This window comes from Limulus polyphemus, unplaced genomic scaffold (assembly GCF_000517525.1).
Source record: "Limulus polyphemus unplaced genomic scaffold, Limulus_polyphemus-2.1.2 Scaffold6805, whole genome shotgun sequence".
NCBI classification, from domain to species: Eukaryota; Metazoa; Arthropoda; class Merostomata; order Xiphosura; family Limulidae; genus Limulus; species Limulus polyphemus.
Genome location: NW_013672415.1, coordinates 19,739 through 34,136, shown reverse-complemented (window position 1 = coordinate 34,136; position 14,398 = coordinate 19,739). Strand labels below are relative to the sequence as shown.

At 34.2% G+C, this 14,398-nt stretch overlaps 1 protein-coding gene across 2 annotated transcripts in view; it reads right to left on the bottom strand.

Annotated features, from left to right (window-relative positions):
* LOC106474087 overlaps positions 1-14,398 on the bottom strand; it is a 29,913-nt gene that overhangs the window by 5,287 nt on the left and 10,228 nt on the right. The window contains exons 1-5 of one of the 2 annotated variants that reach the window (XM_013934775.2): positions 10,502-10,762; positions 9,585-9,772; positions 5,911-5,961; positions 5,244-5,492; positions 4,674-4,882 (exon numbers count right to left, since the gene is read on the bottom strand). In XM_013934775.2, the coding sequence (XP_013790229.1) occupies positions 4,674-4,882; positions 5,244-5,492; positions 5,911-5,961; positions 9,585-9,707 (632 nt within the window). In that variant the 5' untranslated portion in view covers positions 9,708-9,772; positions 10,502-10,762. Of the gene's footprint in view, positions 1-4,673; positions 4,883-5,243; positions 5,493-5,910; positions 5,962-9,584; positions 9,773-10,501; positions 10,763-14,398 lie in introns of those variants that run through there. The other variant, XM_022402468.1, reaches the window with a different exon arrangement.

Genomic DNA, 14,398 nt, shown 5'->3' with positions numbered 1-14,398 from the left:
ACTGTCGGACACGAAGCTATATTGTAACTCCACTGTAACACAAACGCCAAGATATATTATAACGTCATGGTGCTATCGGACAACAAGCTACATTGTAGCGTCACTGTACTGTCGGACACGAAGCTATATTGTAACTCCACTGTAACACAAACGCCAAGATATATTATAACGTCATGGTACTATCGGACAACAAGCTACATTGTAGCGTCACTGTACTTTCGGACACGAAGCTATATTGTAACTCCACTGTAACACAAACGCCAAGATATATTATAACGTCATGGTGCTATCGGACAACAAGCTACATTGTAGCGTCACTGTACTGTCGGACACGAAGCTATATTGTAACTCCACTGTAACACAAACGCCAAGATATATTATAACGTCATGGTGCTATCAGACGCTATGCTTTATTGTAAAATCCCGATACTACCGGACACTTAGCTATATTCTAACGTCATGGTGCTATCAGACGTTAAGCTATATTGTAAAATCCTGATACTACCGGACACTTAGCTATATTCTAACGTCATGGTACAATTAGACACTCAGCTATATTACAACGTCATGGTGCTATCAGACGCTAAGCTATATTGTAACGTCATGGTACAATCAGACATTCAGCTATATCGTATATATTGGACTCTCAGCTATATTGTAACGTCATGGTACAATTAGACTCTCAGCAATATTATAATGTCATGGTACAATCGGATACTAAGCTATATTGTAACGTCATGGTACAATCAGACATTCAGCTATATCGTATATATTGGACTCTCAGCTATATTGTAACGTCATGGTACAATTAGACTCTCAGCAATATTATAATGTCATGGTACAATCGGATACTAAGCTATATTGTAACGTTATGGTACAATCGGGCACTCAGCTATAATGTAACGTTATGGTACAATTGGACACTCAATTATATTGCAATGTCACGATAATACTGGCAATAAGGTATACCATAACGTCACGATATTAAGTCTTATCAAGATGGATGAAGTGTCCGCGATATTGATTTATAAGGGTGTTGTGTAAGATTTCAGAGATGTTATCATATATTGCTATGAAAAATAAAGTAAATACTTATGTAAATAGGGTCGTCCTATCGTGTAGTGATTCTTGAGAAACGAGAGATGTTCCAACTGTGGAGTAAAAGCAAAATATTTATACTGGAACATTTATTGTAGAAATGTTCCAGTTCTTAATAGACTTATTGAAACTTAAAGTCGTCAATTACAAATAACGTCTCTTACTATATATAAAAAGATATATATATGGATATACAATTACAGTTAACTCCTAAACACATAACAATATTATGTGTAATGATAATGACAACAACCGGAATTTGTTATCACAAGTTGAAAGAAGGTTATAGCAATTTGCGATATCGCAAGTGTTATCAAAGTTCACGTAGTCGTGCGGAAACCGAAGAAAACAGCTTGTTAGTATATATATACACTATAAAACAATAAGGGGCTTGGTTCTTTGCAATAGCGGGCGTGGACTAACCTAGATACAGTGTATATTTGGAAGGCAGCCATAAGTTATGACGTGTGTGTGTGCGTCTGCAGGACTTCCGTCAGAGCTCCTTCAAATCAAAAACACAAAGAAAAATAGACACAAGTTATTGTTCCAGTGGTTTCAGTCGTACCCATAACAATAAACAAAAATAGCAGATAAAGTTAACAAAGTTTAGTGTACGTATTAGCTCACCGTACGGCAAATTATGTCAAAATAAATAAATAAATATATGAATGGGACCAATTTACGTGCATGTAAAAAGCATGGTAAACATTTTGAATCTATTTCCTGGAAGTAGTTTAATAATGATATTGGTAAAAGTGTATCCATACGCATCAAATAAATAAAAACACAGAAAGAAAAAGGGAGAGGCTGATACCTAACGTTTACGTCCGTTTTTTTGTTTAAACTCAAAGCTAATCAATGTGCTATGCCAACCACGGGTATCGAAACCGATTTTTAGCGTTATTAGACCCCAGATTTACTGTTGAGCCATTGAGGGACTAACGTTTATGTAACGGATGAAAATAAGGAAGTTGGATAAGTCGAGTTTACAATTACCTCTAATGTACAATTTTGTGTCAAAAAAGGGCCCGGCATGGCCAGATGGTTAGGGCGCTCGACTTGCAATCTGAGAGTCGCGGGTTCAAAACAAACAAACAAACAAACTATTCTCTTCTGTCTTTTATGTGGTGAAATAGAACTGGAGCACACAGCAGAGGTTGAGTGCATTATGTTAAAATCATTTTGGAGCCTCATCACATTGTTGCAGTCCATGTCACCATGTCTGGTCATTCACTATCTGATGACTGCACATCTTAACAATGGCCAAGCAGTGTAGTTTACATTGCAAAATGATTCATCATAAGGACGTCATGTCTAAAGGACACACTCCTCCCTGCAGGCTTTCCATGATACATCTAGTGTAGAAGGATGAGAATTTCCCAGAACCCATTTCAACAGTCTGATCACATAGAAATCCATGGGAATTGCATTCAGCAACTTGAAGGACATGTCTTATTATGGAAGAGCATGAATACTTGCTTCATTCTCCAGCTGCTTGAGGTATGAGACAGTTGAATGGATATGTCTTGGAAGCAATTTGTGTACACATGGCCTGTGTCACTTTTCCAGAGGGAGAACATTCTTGATTATATTGCATACTGTTTTCTATACAATGTGAACGTATTTTGCCTCTGGCCTTTGTGTTAGTGGATTCTCACTTGTTAAAAGACAGTGCACTTTGCTTGCCTTGGCTGGAGTGTAACTTGTTGCAAGTGTCTGTATGGGTGGTTCTGTGTGCTCAAGATGATCCATATTCCTTTGTTTTTCAATGCCATTAAGTACAAGGGATATCCATATTTTGAAGATTCTGAAATTCCCAATCTGAGAACATCATTGTGATCTGAGTGTATTAATATTTTAAGTCAGAAAGGGCTGTTATATACCCTTCCAAAACGCAATCAATTTTCAGTGGCATCACACTACCTACGAAACCCTAATCAGTGTTAAATATAGTTCTGATACATTTTGTTTTATTGATCATAATTGTCATGTGATTTTCTTATTTGCGTATTCAAAATCCTTTTAATATAACGTACTCATCCCTCTACATACAAAGCAGAATTTTCATTAAATCATTTAATTGCTGATTCAAGGTCTTGCAATACTTTTTAACAAGTACTCTTAATAACAAGCATGATCTTGCTTCAGTCTGGAAGTTGTATATACTCTAGGGAAATATTTTTGAATATGACTTCTTACTTCATTAAGGTGCCAACTCTGATGGTTATTTTTCTACCCAATGCTGGTGAAATTAATAAAAGTATAATAAGTTCAATTTTCTGGAAACTACTTGGCAAAAACGTAACTAAGAGATTAAGTGATGAATTTTAAAACCTTTTCCATTTTACTGCCGTCCGGTGATTCAGCAATATAATAAATAAATTTAGTAGTGGCCAATGACACTTCTTCACTTCATCTATCCATTGTATAGGTTGTTCACATAGTGACTACAAAGCACATTCACACCAACAGTATGTTTGACTTAGGGCTTATAACCATTGTATAGGTTTGCACTTAACAACAAAGAAACCCATTTTGCTATAGAAAGCATTTTATTGATTCCTCTCAGATAGTCAAGTTTATTAGTGAGATAAAAAATATTAACGAATTGAACTTTTAACTAAAAGTTTAAAAAAAGGTTAGTTTGAAGAAAGCTTAAAAAATGTTTTTGTATAAAACAACAGTTTTGTTTTTGAATTTTACTAAAAATACAAACACACTATAAGTTGTTCCTTTTTGTCGATATACTCTATATAATATGTACACTGATTTATTTTTTCATAATACAGGACCTTAAGGCATACATAACAAGATTAATGCACCATTTTCTGGAACATTAGTGCAGAGAGCAGGCGATTTATAAGTTGAACCATTTCATCTTAAATGTAGAGAAAACGGTTAAGGATATGTTCTGTTTCTGTACGTTAAAATGTGTTTAGACTTTTTTGACACGGTTTGGTTTGTTTTGAATTTCGCGCAAAGCTACACGAGGGCTATCTGCACTAGCCGTCCCTAATTTAGCAGTGTAAGACTAGAGGGAAGGCAGCTAGTCATCACCACCCACTGCCAACTCTTGGGCTACTCTTTTACAAATGAATAGTGGGATTGACCGTCACATTATAACGCCCTCACGGCTGAAATGGTGAGCATGTTTGGTGGGAGGGGGATTCGAACCCGCGACCCTCAGATTGCAAGTCGAGCGCCCTAACCACCTGGCCATGCCAGACCGAAAAGAATAGTTACAAGCCATACTTCATATTATTAGAAAAGTTGTCAACAGGAGCTGATGATCATCTGTTTATAGTAACAAAATTACACATAACAGTGCCTTGCTGTATGTTTAGCCTATGGAAGTGCAAATGGGTAATTTGTTTGTGAAGATGAAATAGAAGGTGACTCATTTCTTTCTTATTCTTAAGAAAAAAAAGGCTTTTCTAATGCCAGCTACTGAGTCATTCAGAGGTTTGTCTAAAATGTATACATATTTTTCTGTTTAAAATAAAAAAATAGTGTAACTCTGAAATGTAACAGATCGAAAGCTTGTGAATACAATAAAACTAAACAATGCCAAATACCTGAGGTCCAATAATAACTTTATATTTTTGGTCTGGCAAGTCTCCAACAACCAAAAAGAACATGGACCAAGTTGTCTTAATAAGTATAGCTTTGCTCGTTGAACTTTAGAGATCTGCTCACGTATTCTTTCCATCAATTCATGATTAGGCCCACTTGTTGGGGATGAAGCTCTTCTTTCATTCAAGTGCATTGAAGGTGATGGTGGTCTCTGAAAGATGTAATTTGTAACTTTCTCAGATAAAAAAAATCTAGATCACACTATAATAAATGATGTAATACTAAATATTTTTGGAAAAACATGCAACATTTTAAAATATAACATACCGAAGAAACTGCACATATAACGTGTGCGAAAAGCAGAATGAATCAAGGGAGTGCATTATTGTTCCAATAGGTATATCTTCAAAATATCACAATAGAGTGATTCATTTTAAAATGCAAGAAAATTTCCTTTTTAATGGAAAGATATTCAATACAATTTTGAATAAAGTCAACAAACACAATTTTTCCATGCTTTTCTGTGTAGATATGAAAATAACAAAAACACTGAAATCACCACAAATGCTTACTGGAACTGGTTTAACTCTGATTGGGGACCTTAGAATAGGACCTGGAGATGATGGTTGTGAACATGGCTGATTGATGCCCTTGGATGGTACTAATGCTTCTGTGTGTGGCTTGTCAGGACAAAGAAGGTTCAGAGCAGGAGAACTCGCTAATTTGGTCAGATTTGTTGAAGGTTTTGAACAGCTTCTTGGTGGTGAAGGAGTTCTACATGATCTTTTATTTGTCATGTTTATAATTGACACAGTGTTTTCCTGGATAAATAAGATGCATTTTATTCTACCAGTGTAATTGCCAAGCAAGACAGTTATTGTAAAACAACATGCATGAGCTTGAATAAGTTATAGATTAAAAGGTACTGGCAAAATGATGAAATCAGTAACATAAAATATTCAAAAGTATTAGCACGATTCTAAGCTCACTTTGGTCAACTAAGAACCATATTTAAAGCATTTATAAAAAAAGTTTATACAAACAGAAAAAATATTGAGTTATCTTACTTACTAGAACTGTTAGAGTTCATTGTTGGGTTGGGAGTTAATTTTATATTTTTGTTGCTGTAATCAGTTCAATGTTTTAAATACACTGGTAAATTTTACATCTAAAATAAAACAAAATCATTAATCAAAGGTATTAAATACTTTTATATAAACTAGCAAATATCAAGATTACCTGTAGCATAGTCTTCTTTATTTCAGCCACTCCTTCAGGATGTTTTACCATCTAAATAAAACAACATTCATTAAATGTATCCAACCACGTTGAATAACAAATACAGTAAATTTAGTTAACAGTATTAACAACAACAACCTTAAACCATAAATCTAATGGTTATAACAAACAACATAAAATTCTGTAACTGTACTAAACAACACACACCATATTTACTAACCTATAAATACTAAGTTGCCTACTCATAATACATAACTCCCACTAAATTTATCTAACGAAATTAAACAAAATATATGAATTAACTACACTGAATCTAACTGAGATGTGTTGGTTTTCACATAACTCAGTTTATTGTAATATAGGAAGATTACAGAATTAGTTATTGTAAAACATTTCAAAGTGGTGTAATACATATAAGAAGCTAATATATTCAATTGTAAATGTGTTTCGATTCTTTCTGCTGCCTTCTAAAGACTTTATTATACTACAAAGATGTTGCATTTCGGAAAGTTGTCCCAGAAGCCTTAGATCAATTAATAGAATTATGGGATTAGGGGGTGTGTGTATGTGTAGAAATAATTCCTTGTAGACTTGTCTGAATCATCCAGTGGGGGAGGACTAGAACCTCTGTGACTTGTGCATCCAGTAGAATAAAATAAATTAATTAATATCTTTTACTTTGAAAGTAAGGAGATAGTGGCATTTCTTAAATCTGGTGTGATCAATCTAAATACATTTTTCTCTCGCTAAAAATTGTAGAAATAAACACTCATTTATTCACTGTTTCGGTTACCTAATGTTAAACAACTTGTGGATTCTTTTTTCTAACAAAATTCTCTCTCTTTTTTTTTTTACACAATATGACAGTTTGATGACTAATGAGTTTTAAAAAAAATAACAAAAACAACAAGAACAAGTAAAAATGATTTGCAAAACTTTCTTAATATATATATATCCAAATAACTAGTATAGAAAATCTATGCTCTCCAGCAGGCTTCCAAGGCCTCATGAAGCACAGAAGCCCCAGTGTGCTGATAAAGTTCCTCCATTATCCACAATTACTTCTATAGATATCCCAAAGAAAACGCATCAGTGGGGTATGAACACAATTTTAAATATGGTGTCTCCTAAGATCCTGAGAGGGTCCAGAAACACAATATATAATGCCATAATCAGGTTCAGCATCCAGGAAAACACACTCTTTGACCCTCATCATTCTTGGATAACTTTCTAGGCAAGTTTTAGCCCTCCTTTGGTGCAGATGCTATGCCATACAGCTAAGGACATCTTCCCTGGGCCAGCTGAAGTTCACATGCTAAACTTGATCATGCTAATTCCAAACCTGTAGCAGGAATTGGCTGGACAGAGATACATACAAAGCTAAACATGGTACCTCTAAGATCCTGAGGAAAAGGGGGAAGAAACACAAATTATGATGCCAGATTCAGGTCCAGTGACTCTGAAAGTTACTTTTTGATCCCCATAATATCTAGTTGACCTTTTTGGGGGCATTAAAGCTTCCCTTGGTAGGAGAGCTATGCCATATAGATAAGGACACCCTCAGGACATCATAAGTCGCATGTCAAGTATGGTCCTGCTAGCTCCATCATTGTTGGAGGGGTTAGCTAGACATATAAAACTTTAATTTTAAGCTTATTGAGTCCTAATTACAATGTTGCTTGCCAAAATTTCCAAATTTAAAATTACTTGGTCCTCATTATAAAATTACTTTTATCTAACCTCTATTTTCAGGATAATACATTAATGGATATCCCGAGTTAAAGAAAGATGAGTTAAAGAAAGATTTGATCGTGCACAAGTTTAGATGAAATTACGTTTATAAGGTAAAATTTGCTGAGGGTTTTCTGACTACATCGAGTGGATTGAGAATGGAGCAGAGGAATCTCCTGCAAAGAAAATGTCACTGTTGACAAATAATTTTCCTAAGATAAGACAATATTCTAATAAGACATACTCATGGAAGAATGAACATGGGATCTTAGTGTATGCAGTGTACACACCACTCCAGATGTTTTATCATCAAAACAAAACACTATCTGTTATAAAGGTATCCACTGATTGAATAAAGGAACTGAGTATGTGCACTGTACAGACCACTCCAAGATGTTTAACCATTTAAATGAAACAACATTAATTAAAGGTATCCACTGACTTGAATAAAGGAACTGAGTATGTGCACTGTAGAGACCACTCCAAGATGTTTAACCATTTAAATGAAACAACATTAATTAAAGGTATCCACTGATTGAATAAAGGAACTGAGTATGTGCACTGTAGAGACCACTCCAAGATGTTTAACCATTTAAATGAAACAACATTAATTAAAGGTATCCACTGATTGAATAAAGGAACTGAGTATTTGCACTGTACAGGCCACTCCAAGATGTTTAACTATTTAAATGAAACAACACTAATTAAAGGTATCCACTGATTGAATAAAGGAACTGAGTATGTGCACTGCACAGACCACTCCAAAATGTTTAACCATTTAAATGAAACAATATTAATTAAAGCTATCCACTGGTTGAATAAAAGAACTGAGTATGTGCACTGTACAGACAACTCCAAAATGTTTAACCATTTAAATGAACAACATTAATTAAAGGTATCCACTGATTGAATAAAGGAACTGAGTATGTGCACTGTACAGACAACTCCAAAATGTTTGACCATTTAAATGAAACAATATTAATTAAAGGTATCCACTGGTTGAATAAAGGAACTGAGTATGTGCACTGTAGAGACCACTCCAAGATCTTTAACCATTTAAATGAAACAACATTAATTAAAGGTATCCACTGACTGAATAAAGGAACTGAGTATGTGCAATGTACAGACAACTCCAAAATGTTTAACCATTTAAATGAAACAATATTAATTAAAGGTATCCACTGGTTGAATAAAGGAACTGAGTATGTGCACTGTAGAGACCACTCCAAGATCTTTAACCATTTAAATGAAACAACATTAATTAAAGGTATCCACTGACTGAATAAAGGAACTGAGTATGTGCAATGTACAGACAACTCCAAAATGTTTAACCATTTAAATGAAACAATATTAATTAAAGGTATCCACTGGTTGAATAAAGGAACTGAGTATGTGCACTGTAGAGACCACTCCAAGATCTTTAACCATTTAAATGAAACAACATTAATTAAAGGTATCCACTGACTGAATAAAGGAACTGAGTATGTGCACTGTACAGACCACTCCAGGATGTTTAACCATTTAAATGAAACAACATCAATTAAGGGTATCCACTGGTTGAATAAAGGAACTGAGTATGTGCACTGTACAGACAACTTCAAAATGTTTAACCATTTCAATGAAACAACATTAATTAAAGGTATCCACTGATTGAATGGGGATGGGGACTGAATACATGCATTGTAAACACCATTTCTACATAGTGGAATGTTATCACTTTGAGGTTTAAGAATAATTAAGGAATTTATTCATCCTGCTCTATTTTTGCTATGTTTGAGTGTTATACCAAGTAACCTATATGTATGATCAACAAGAAAATATACACCAGTGAGAATGTTTTAAGGTTTAACAATACACTAGCTAACACAGTACAGCACAATAAATTAATGTTTATAAAGCTTTATAAACGTTACAGAACATTCTATTTATAAAAAAAAACTCACAAGAGGTCCTCGTTTTTGATCATCTTCAGTTTTCCTGGAACGTGACATACAGGTTGCACGCAGTTTTTCTCTGATCTTTCCTCCCTCCAGTGGTTCCAGGAGCTTCTCAGGAACTGTGGTCATATTTGATCACTAATGATCCTGCTTATTTCTTTGATCCTTTAGCTCTCTCTAAAGGTATCAAGAAACTAAAAAAAAGTTAAGTATAACAATTATATAACTGTAGTAGAGACAGCTGATATGGGTATTAAAACACTTTTACTTAAAAACACAATACAAGTAACAACGTTTCAACCTGCTTAGGTGATCATCAGGTTATGAATGACTTTGAAGTGGGTTTCTTGATATCATGAATTAGAAAACTGTTTTCTATATAAATTAACAGACTGGATTACTGGCAATTAAAAGACATTTCAAAACACAATACACACTGTATTAATGTCCTGAATCTGAGAATTATAGATCAAAACATTATTCAATATTAACATTACCAAAGTATAATAATGTAACGAATGTAATAATAACTAACTAAAACAAAATAGTGATGACAACACTGTACTCAATACTAACAACATATGCAAATACTAAAAGTAAACACAGAACAAACATTGCTATGAAAGAAGTAAAAAATTATGCCAATTTATTGCAAACAACAAAAACTGACTGAAGGAAAGAAAATATCCTGTGCTGAAAAAAAGGGGCTTTATCAAATACCACTCACTATTTTAGTGACACAAAACTTGTACTATTTTCACACTACCAGAATTCTTATTGCGTATTTCTGTTCATGTCACAAATAAAACCAGAAAAGAAATAATACGAGAAGTGTCTACTTCACACAAGAAAAATGGAGGAAAAAAAAAAGATACAAAAACATACAAAATAGTTAACTTCCACACACAGGTTTTAAGACTGACCTTTGTAACTTTATAAGTAGTAGAACACTATTTCAAGCAGTAATAGAGCAGAATTATAGTTTTTCCATTATATATAAACGAGTGCAGTGACCCTCTGCTTGCAAGATTACAAACATATACTGAGGTCCGCGTTCCCCTACATCAGTGTTGTATCTAGTTTGTTATATTCGCCACGACCTCGACTCACGCCTACAAAAAAGTGCGTCCCGAAGCCACCGTTACGCTACTGTGATCTGTTGGAGACGACACTAAGGCGGACCAATCTCTTGCTGTTGTCTGTAATCATTCTAGTTCGAAAGAGAAAGCACTATTCCGGAGCCTAGTAATAATGTCGTTAAAAACGCCTCAACAACTTAGTAACGTGGAGAAAACAAATTGGATAAATTAAGATGTAAGAATAGCTTTTAGGTATACTAATTTAAAACGGTTTTTTTTTCGTTTCTGTAGATTTATGCCCTGTATAAAAACAGTTACTTGATCACGGTTTTGGGGTTACTGGTTCACTGAATATCTTCTCTTTTGATAGTTATATTGTGAAAGGTCGGCCTTGTGAAAAATATGAAAAATTAAAACTAGAATAATAGTGGAAAACTAGAAATATGAATTTGAAAAACAGTGAAAAGATGGGTAAAAAACAACAACAGCTGAACATTGATGGTAATATATTTATTTCTCCGGAGGACAAGAGGAAAATTTGATAAACAGCCAAATACATGCAATTATCACTAACCCGAGCTGAACCAAATAGTGATATTTGTTTGTTTTGAATCTCGCGCAAAGCTACACGAGGGCTATCTGCGCCAGCCGTCCCTAATTTAGAGGGAAGGCAGATAGTCATCACCATCCACCGCAAACTCTTGGGTTACTTTTTTACCAACGAATAGTAGGATTGACCGTCACATTATAAGGCCCCCACGGCTGAAAAGGGCGAGCATGTTTGGTGGGACGGGGACTCGAACCCGCGACCGTCATATTGCCAGTCAAGCGCCCTAACCACCTGGTCATACCGGGCCGTTACCAAATAGCGATATTGTGAGTGAAAATATTTGTTCTTCTTATTATTAAAATACACTGATAAATATCAATACAGATATACAACATTTTTGGGGTAACTATCGTGTTTTCGCCGCATAATTTTTCTGCCCCCCCCCCCTCCTGCAAATATCAGGATGCAGCTATTGAAAACAATGAACATCAGATGCCTTTTGGATGAAAAGAAACGAGAGTGCACATACTTCACAAATTAATTGAAGATTCAGTAAAGCAATAAACTAGGTGCTTATCACATATTAGGTCTATGTGATTCTAGCAAAATAATAGTTTCCAACTTCTTCGAAAACCCTTCTTTAATCACGTACACAACTAAACACCTATATATATATATGATATATACAGCTAATATGACAAAGGTGCGATTTATTCTTTCACAGTTTGCCATGGAGTAAAACGATAAAATTAAAATGTGTAGAGGAATTTTTTCCCAAAAATTCTTTCACACGACACACAATCGAAAAAATTAAGAATGACAAGAAAATTTTCTAATAACTACAAAAGGAACTTTAACAAAGGTTAGCATTCCGACGTTGGTGTTATAACTTTGGTATAATATTTAGTTGATAAACCGGTAATACTGCATTCATTGTTCGCTTAGATGGCACAATATATATATATATACACACACACACATTTTGTAGACTATCGTCCTTGAGCTTTGAACTGCCACGGCGTCGAGTATAATTTACATATAAGTATATACTTCTACAGCGCACGTTATTCAGTCACGTGATTTGTTTATTAGACAAAATCCATTTCTTTCTTTTTCTTTTTCCTCTTCAACCTTCAGTTCAAAGCCAGTGTATTATTCAATAACGCTGACACGATGTTTTAATGAACTTCAAAATATTGAAAATATGAACACTGAATCTCGGCCAGTAAAACGATTTAAATAAATAGGTTAATATTTTAAAGCAGTTGCCTCAAAATAAATATTACACGTGCTTGAAAAAAAAATTAGCCACTTCTCACGGTAAAATATGTTATTGGTTGATGTTTTATGGCCCAAAGAAGGCTCCAGTATGGGAGTCGAAAGCTAGCCAATAATAAATAACGCGAGAAATGTCTGAAAATATTTCTAATTTTTATGTTAATTCCACGTTATGATTCTAAAAACATACTAATCACATGTGATTTTCAATCGATATCTCGTCACATATGCTACAATGATTTACTTAGAATATTTGATACATGTTATCAACTTCAGGTATTAGCCGATATAAATATCTTCTACCAAAGTTAGCCAACAGTGTAAATGGTGCATGTTTTCGGAAGCTAAGATTACCTATTCACAGCATGAGATTTAATTTGTTGTTTTAAAAGCTTGCGTAAGATGTGTGTGAAACGAATCTTTTCAATTTTATAAAAAAGGAAGTTTATTCAATCCATTCTCTTAACAAAAAAAAAACACCCGTGGGAATAAAACACTTACAGCTCGTTATATGTTCGTGAGATTACTTTGAAAATATCCAGATACTTGATATATAAATCGCTATATTGTTTGTTTGGTTGGTTTAGAATTTCGCACAAAACTACACAGGGCAATCTTCTTACACCTGTCTCTAATTTTGAATCAATAGAGTAGAGGGAAAACAACTAGTCAACAGTATTCAATGATAATTTTTGGACAACTTTTACCTGACCAAATACTGAGATTTGGCCATGGCCCCAAAGTGCGGAACGTTGCTTTTGTGGGAACGGTACATGAACCATGAGACCATGGATTATCAGCCCAGGCAATCTAACCATGAAGGCCACACCCGACTCACCACTGTATTCAATATGGGCTAGAAACTACCTTAAGGTAGATATACATAATTACATAACTTCCATGAATGCGAAAAAAAGATATTTCCAGTTTATGTCATGTCAGTGTATATCTATGATCAACATACACAAAATAAAAATAAAAACTAAACATATTCAATGGAAATAAACATAGAAAATGCATCTCTAAAGTTAATTTTTTCTGTAGTTTTTATATCTCCATGATTGGTCAAATGGTGATATGTAAGTTCTTTACACATACACATGGTACGTGATACTATATATGATGCAATAAATAGTGATATTCAAGTAACATTTCATTATAATTCATGTACACAATTAAAAAATTATATTGAAATCATACACATCGCTATGTCATGCACACGTACAAATTGTAAGAAATTATGAGTATTATTCGAGTCACACATTTATTACTGAAGTCACATTATTATTCAACTCAATGCACTGCAGTATTTTATCTACACAACCAAAGCGTTACGTTTATTACATGCAAATCGTCCATTGCTTTATTTCACTTATCCCACTTCTGCCAAAAAAAAAAAAAAAAGAAAAGACATCTCTCTTAGGGGGTAATGTTTAAATTTGCTAGCCCAAATTGCTTTCTAGAGAGGTGATAGATACTGTGCCTAAGCTATTTAAGTACCCCCTCCCGGACACTGTTGAAGGGGATATTTATAACTCAAACCATCATGAAGAATCGCAAGGCTTGATGATCCGAGTCTATTTCATATCACTATTGCAATCACGCCAACTGTCATGGAAACAAGGAAAGTGTTCAGATAATTCTTTAATGAAAACATTCATCATGTAGTCTTGTTTCACAGTATACATCCTGGATACTGATTTAAAACATATTAAAGAAAGAAGAGATGAACGAATTAATTTAAACAACGAAAAGAGGAAATTAAGAAAAGTCGGCTGTAAACGTATATATAACCATACAGGCACATTTCATCTGCAACCTACTTATATTGAAAGTTTGTTTCACAACTTACAGTAACAACAAATTACCGTATTTTTCGGTGTATAAGACGCACTTTTGCACCCCAAAATTTA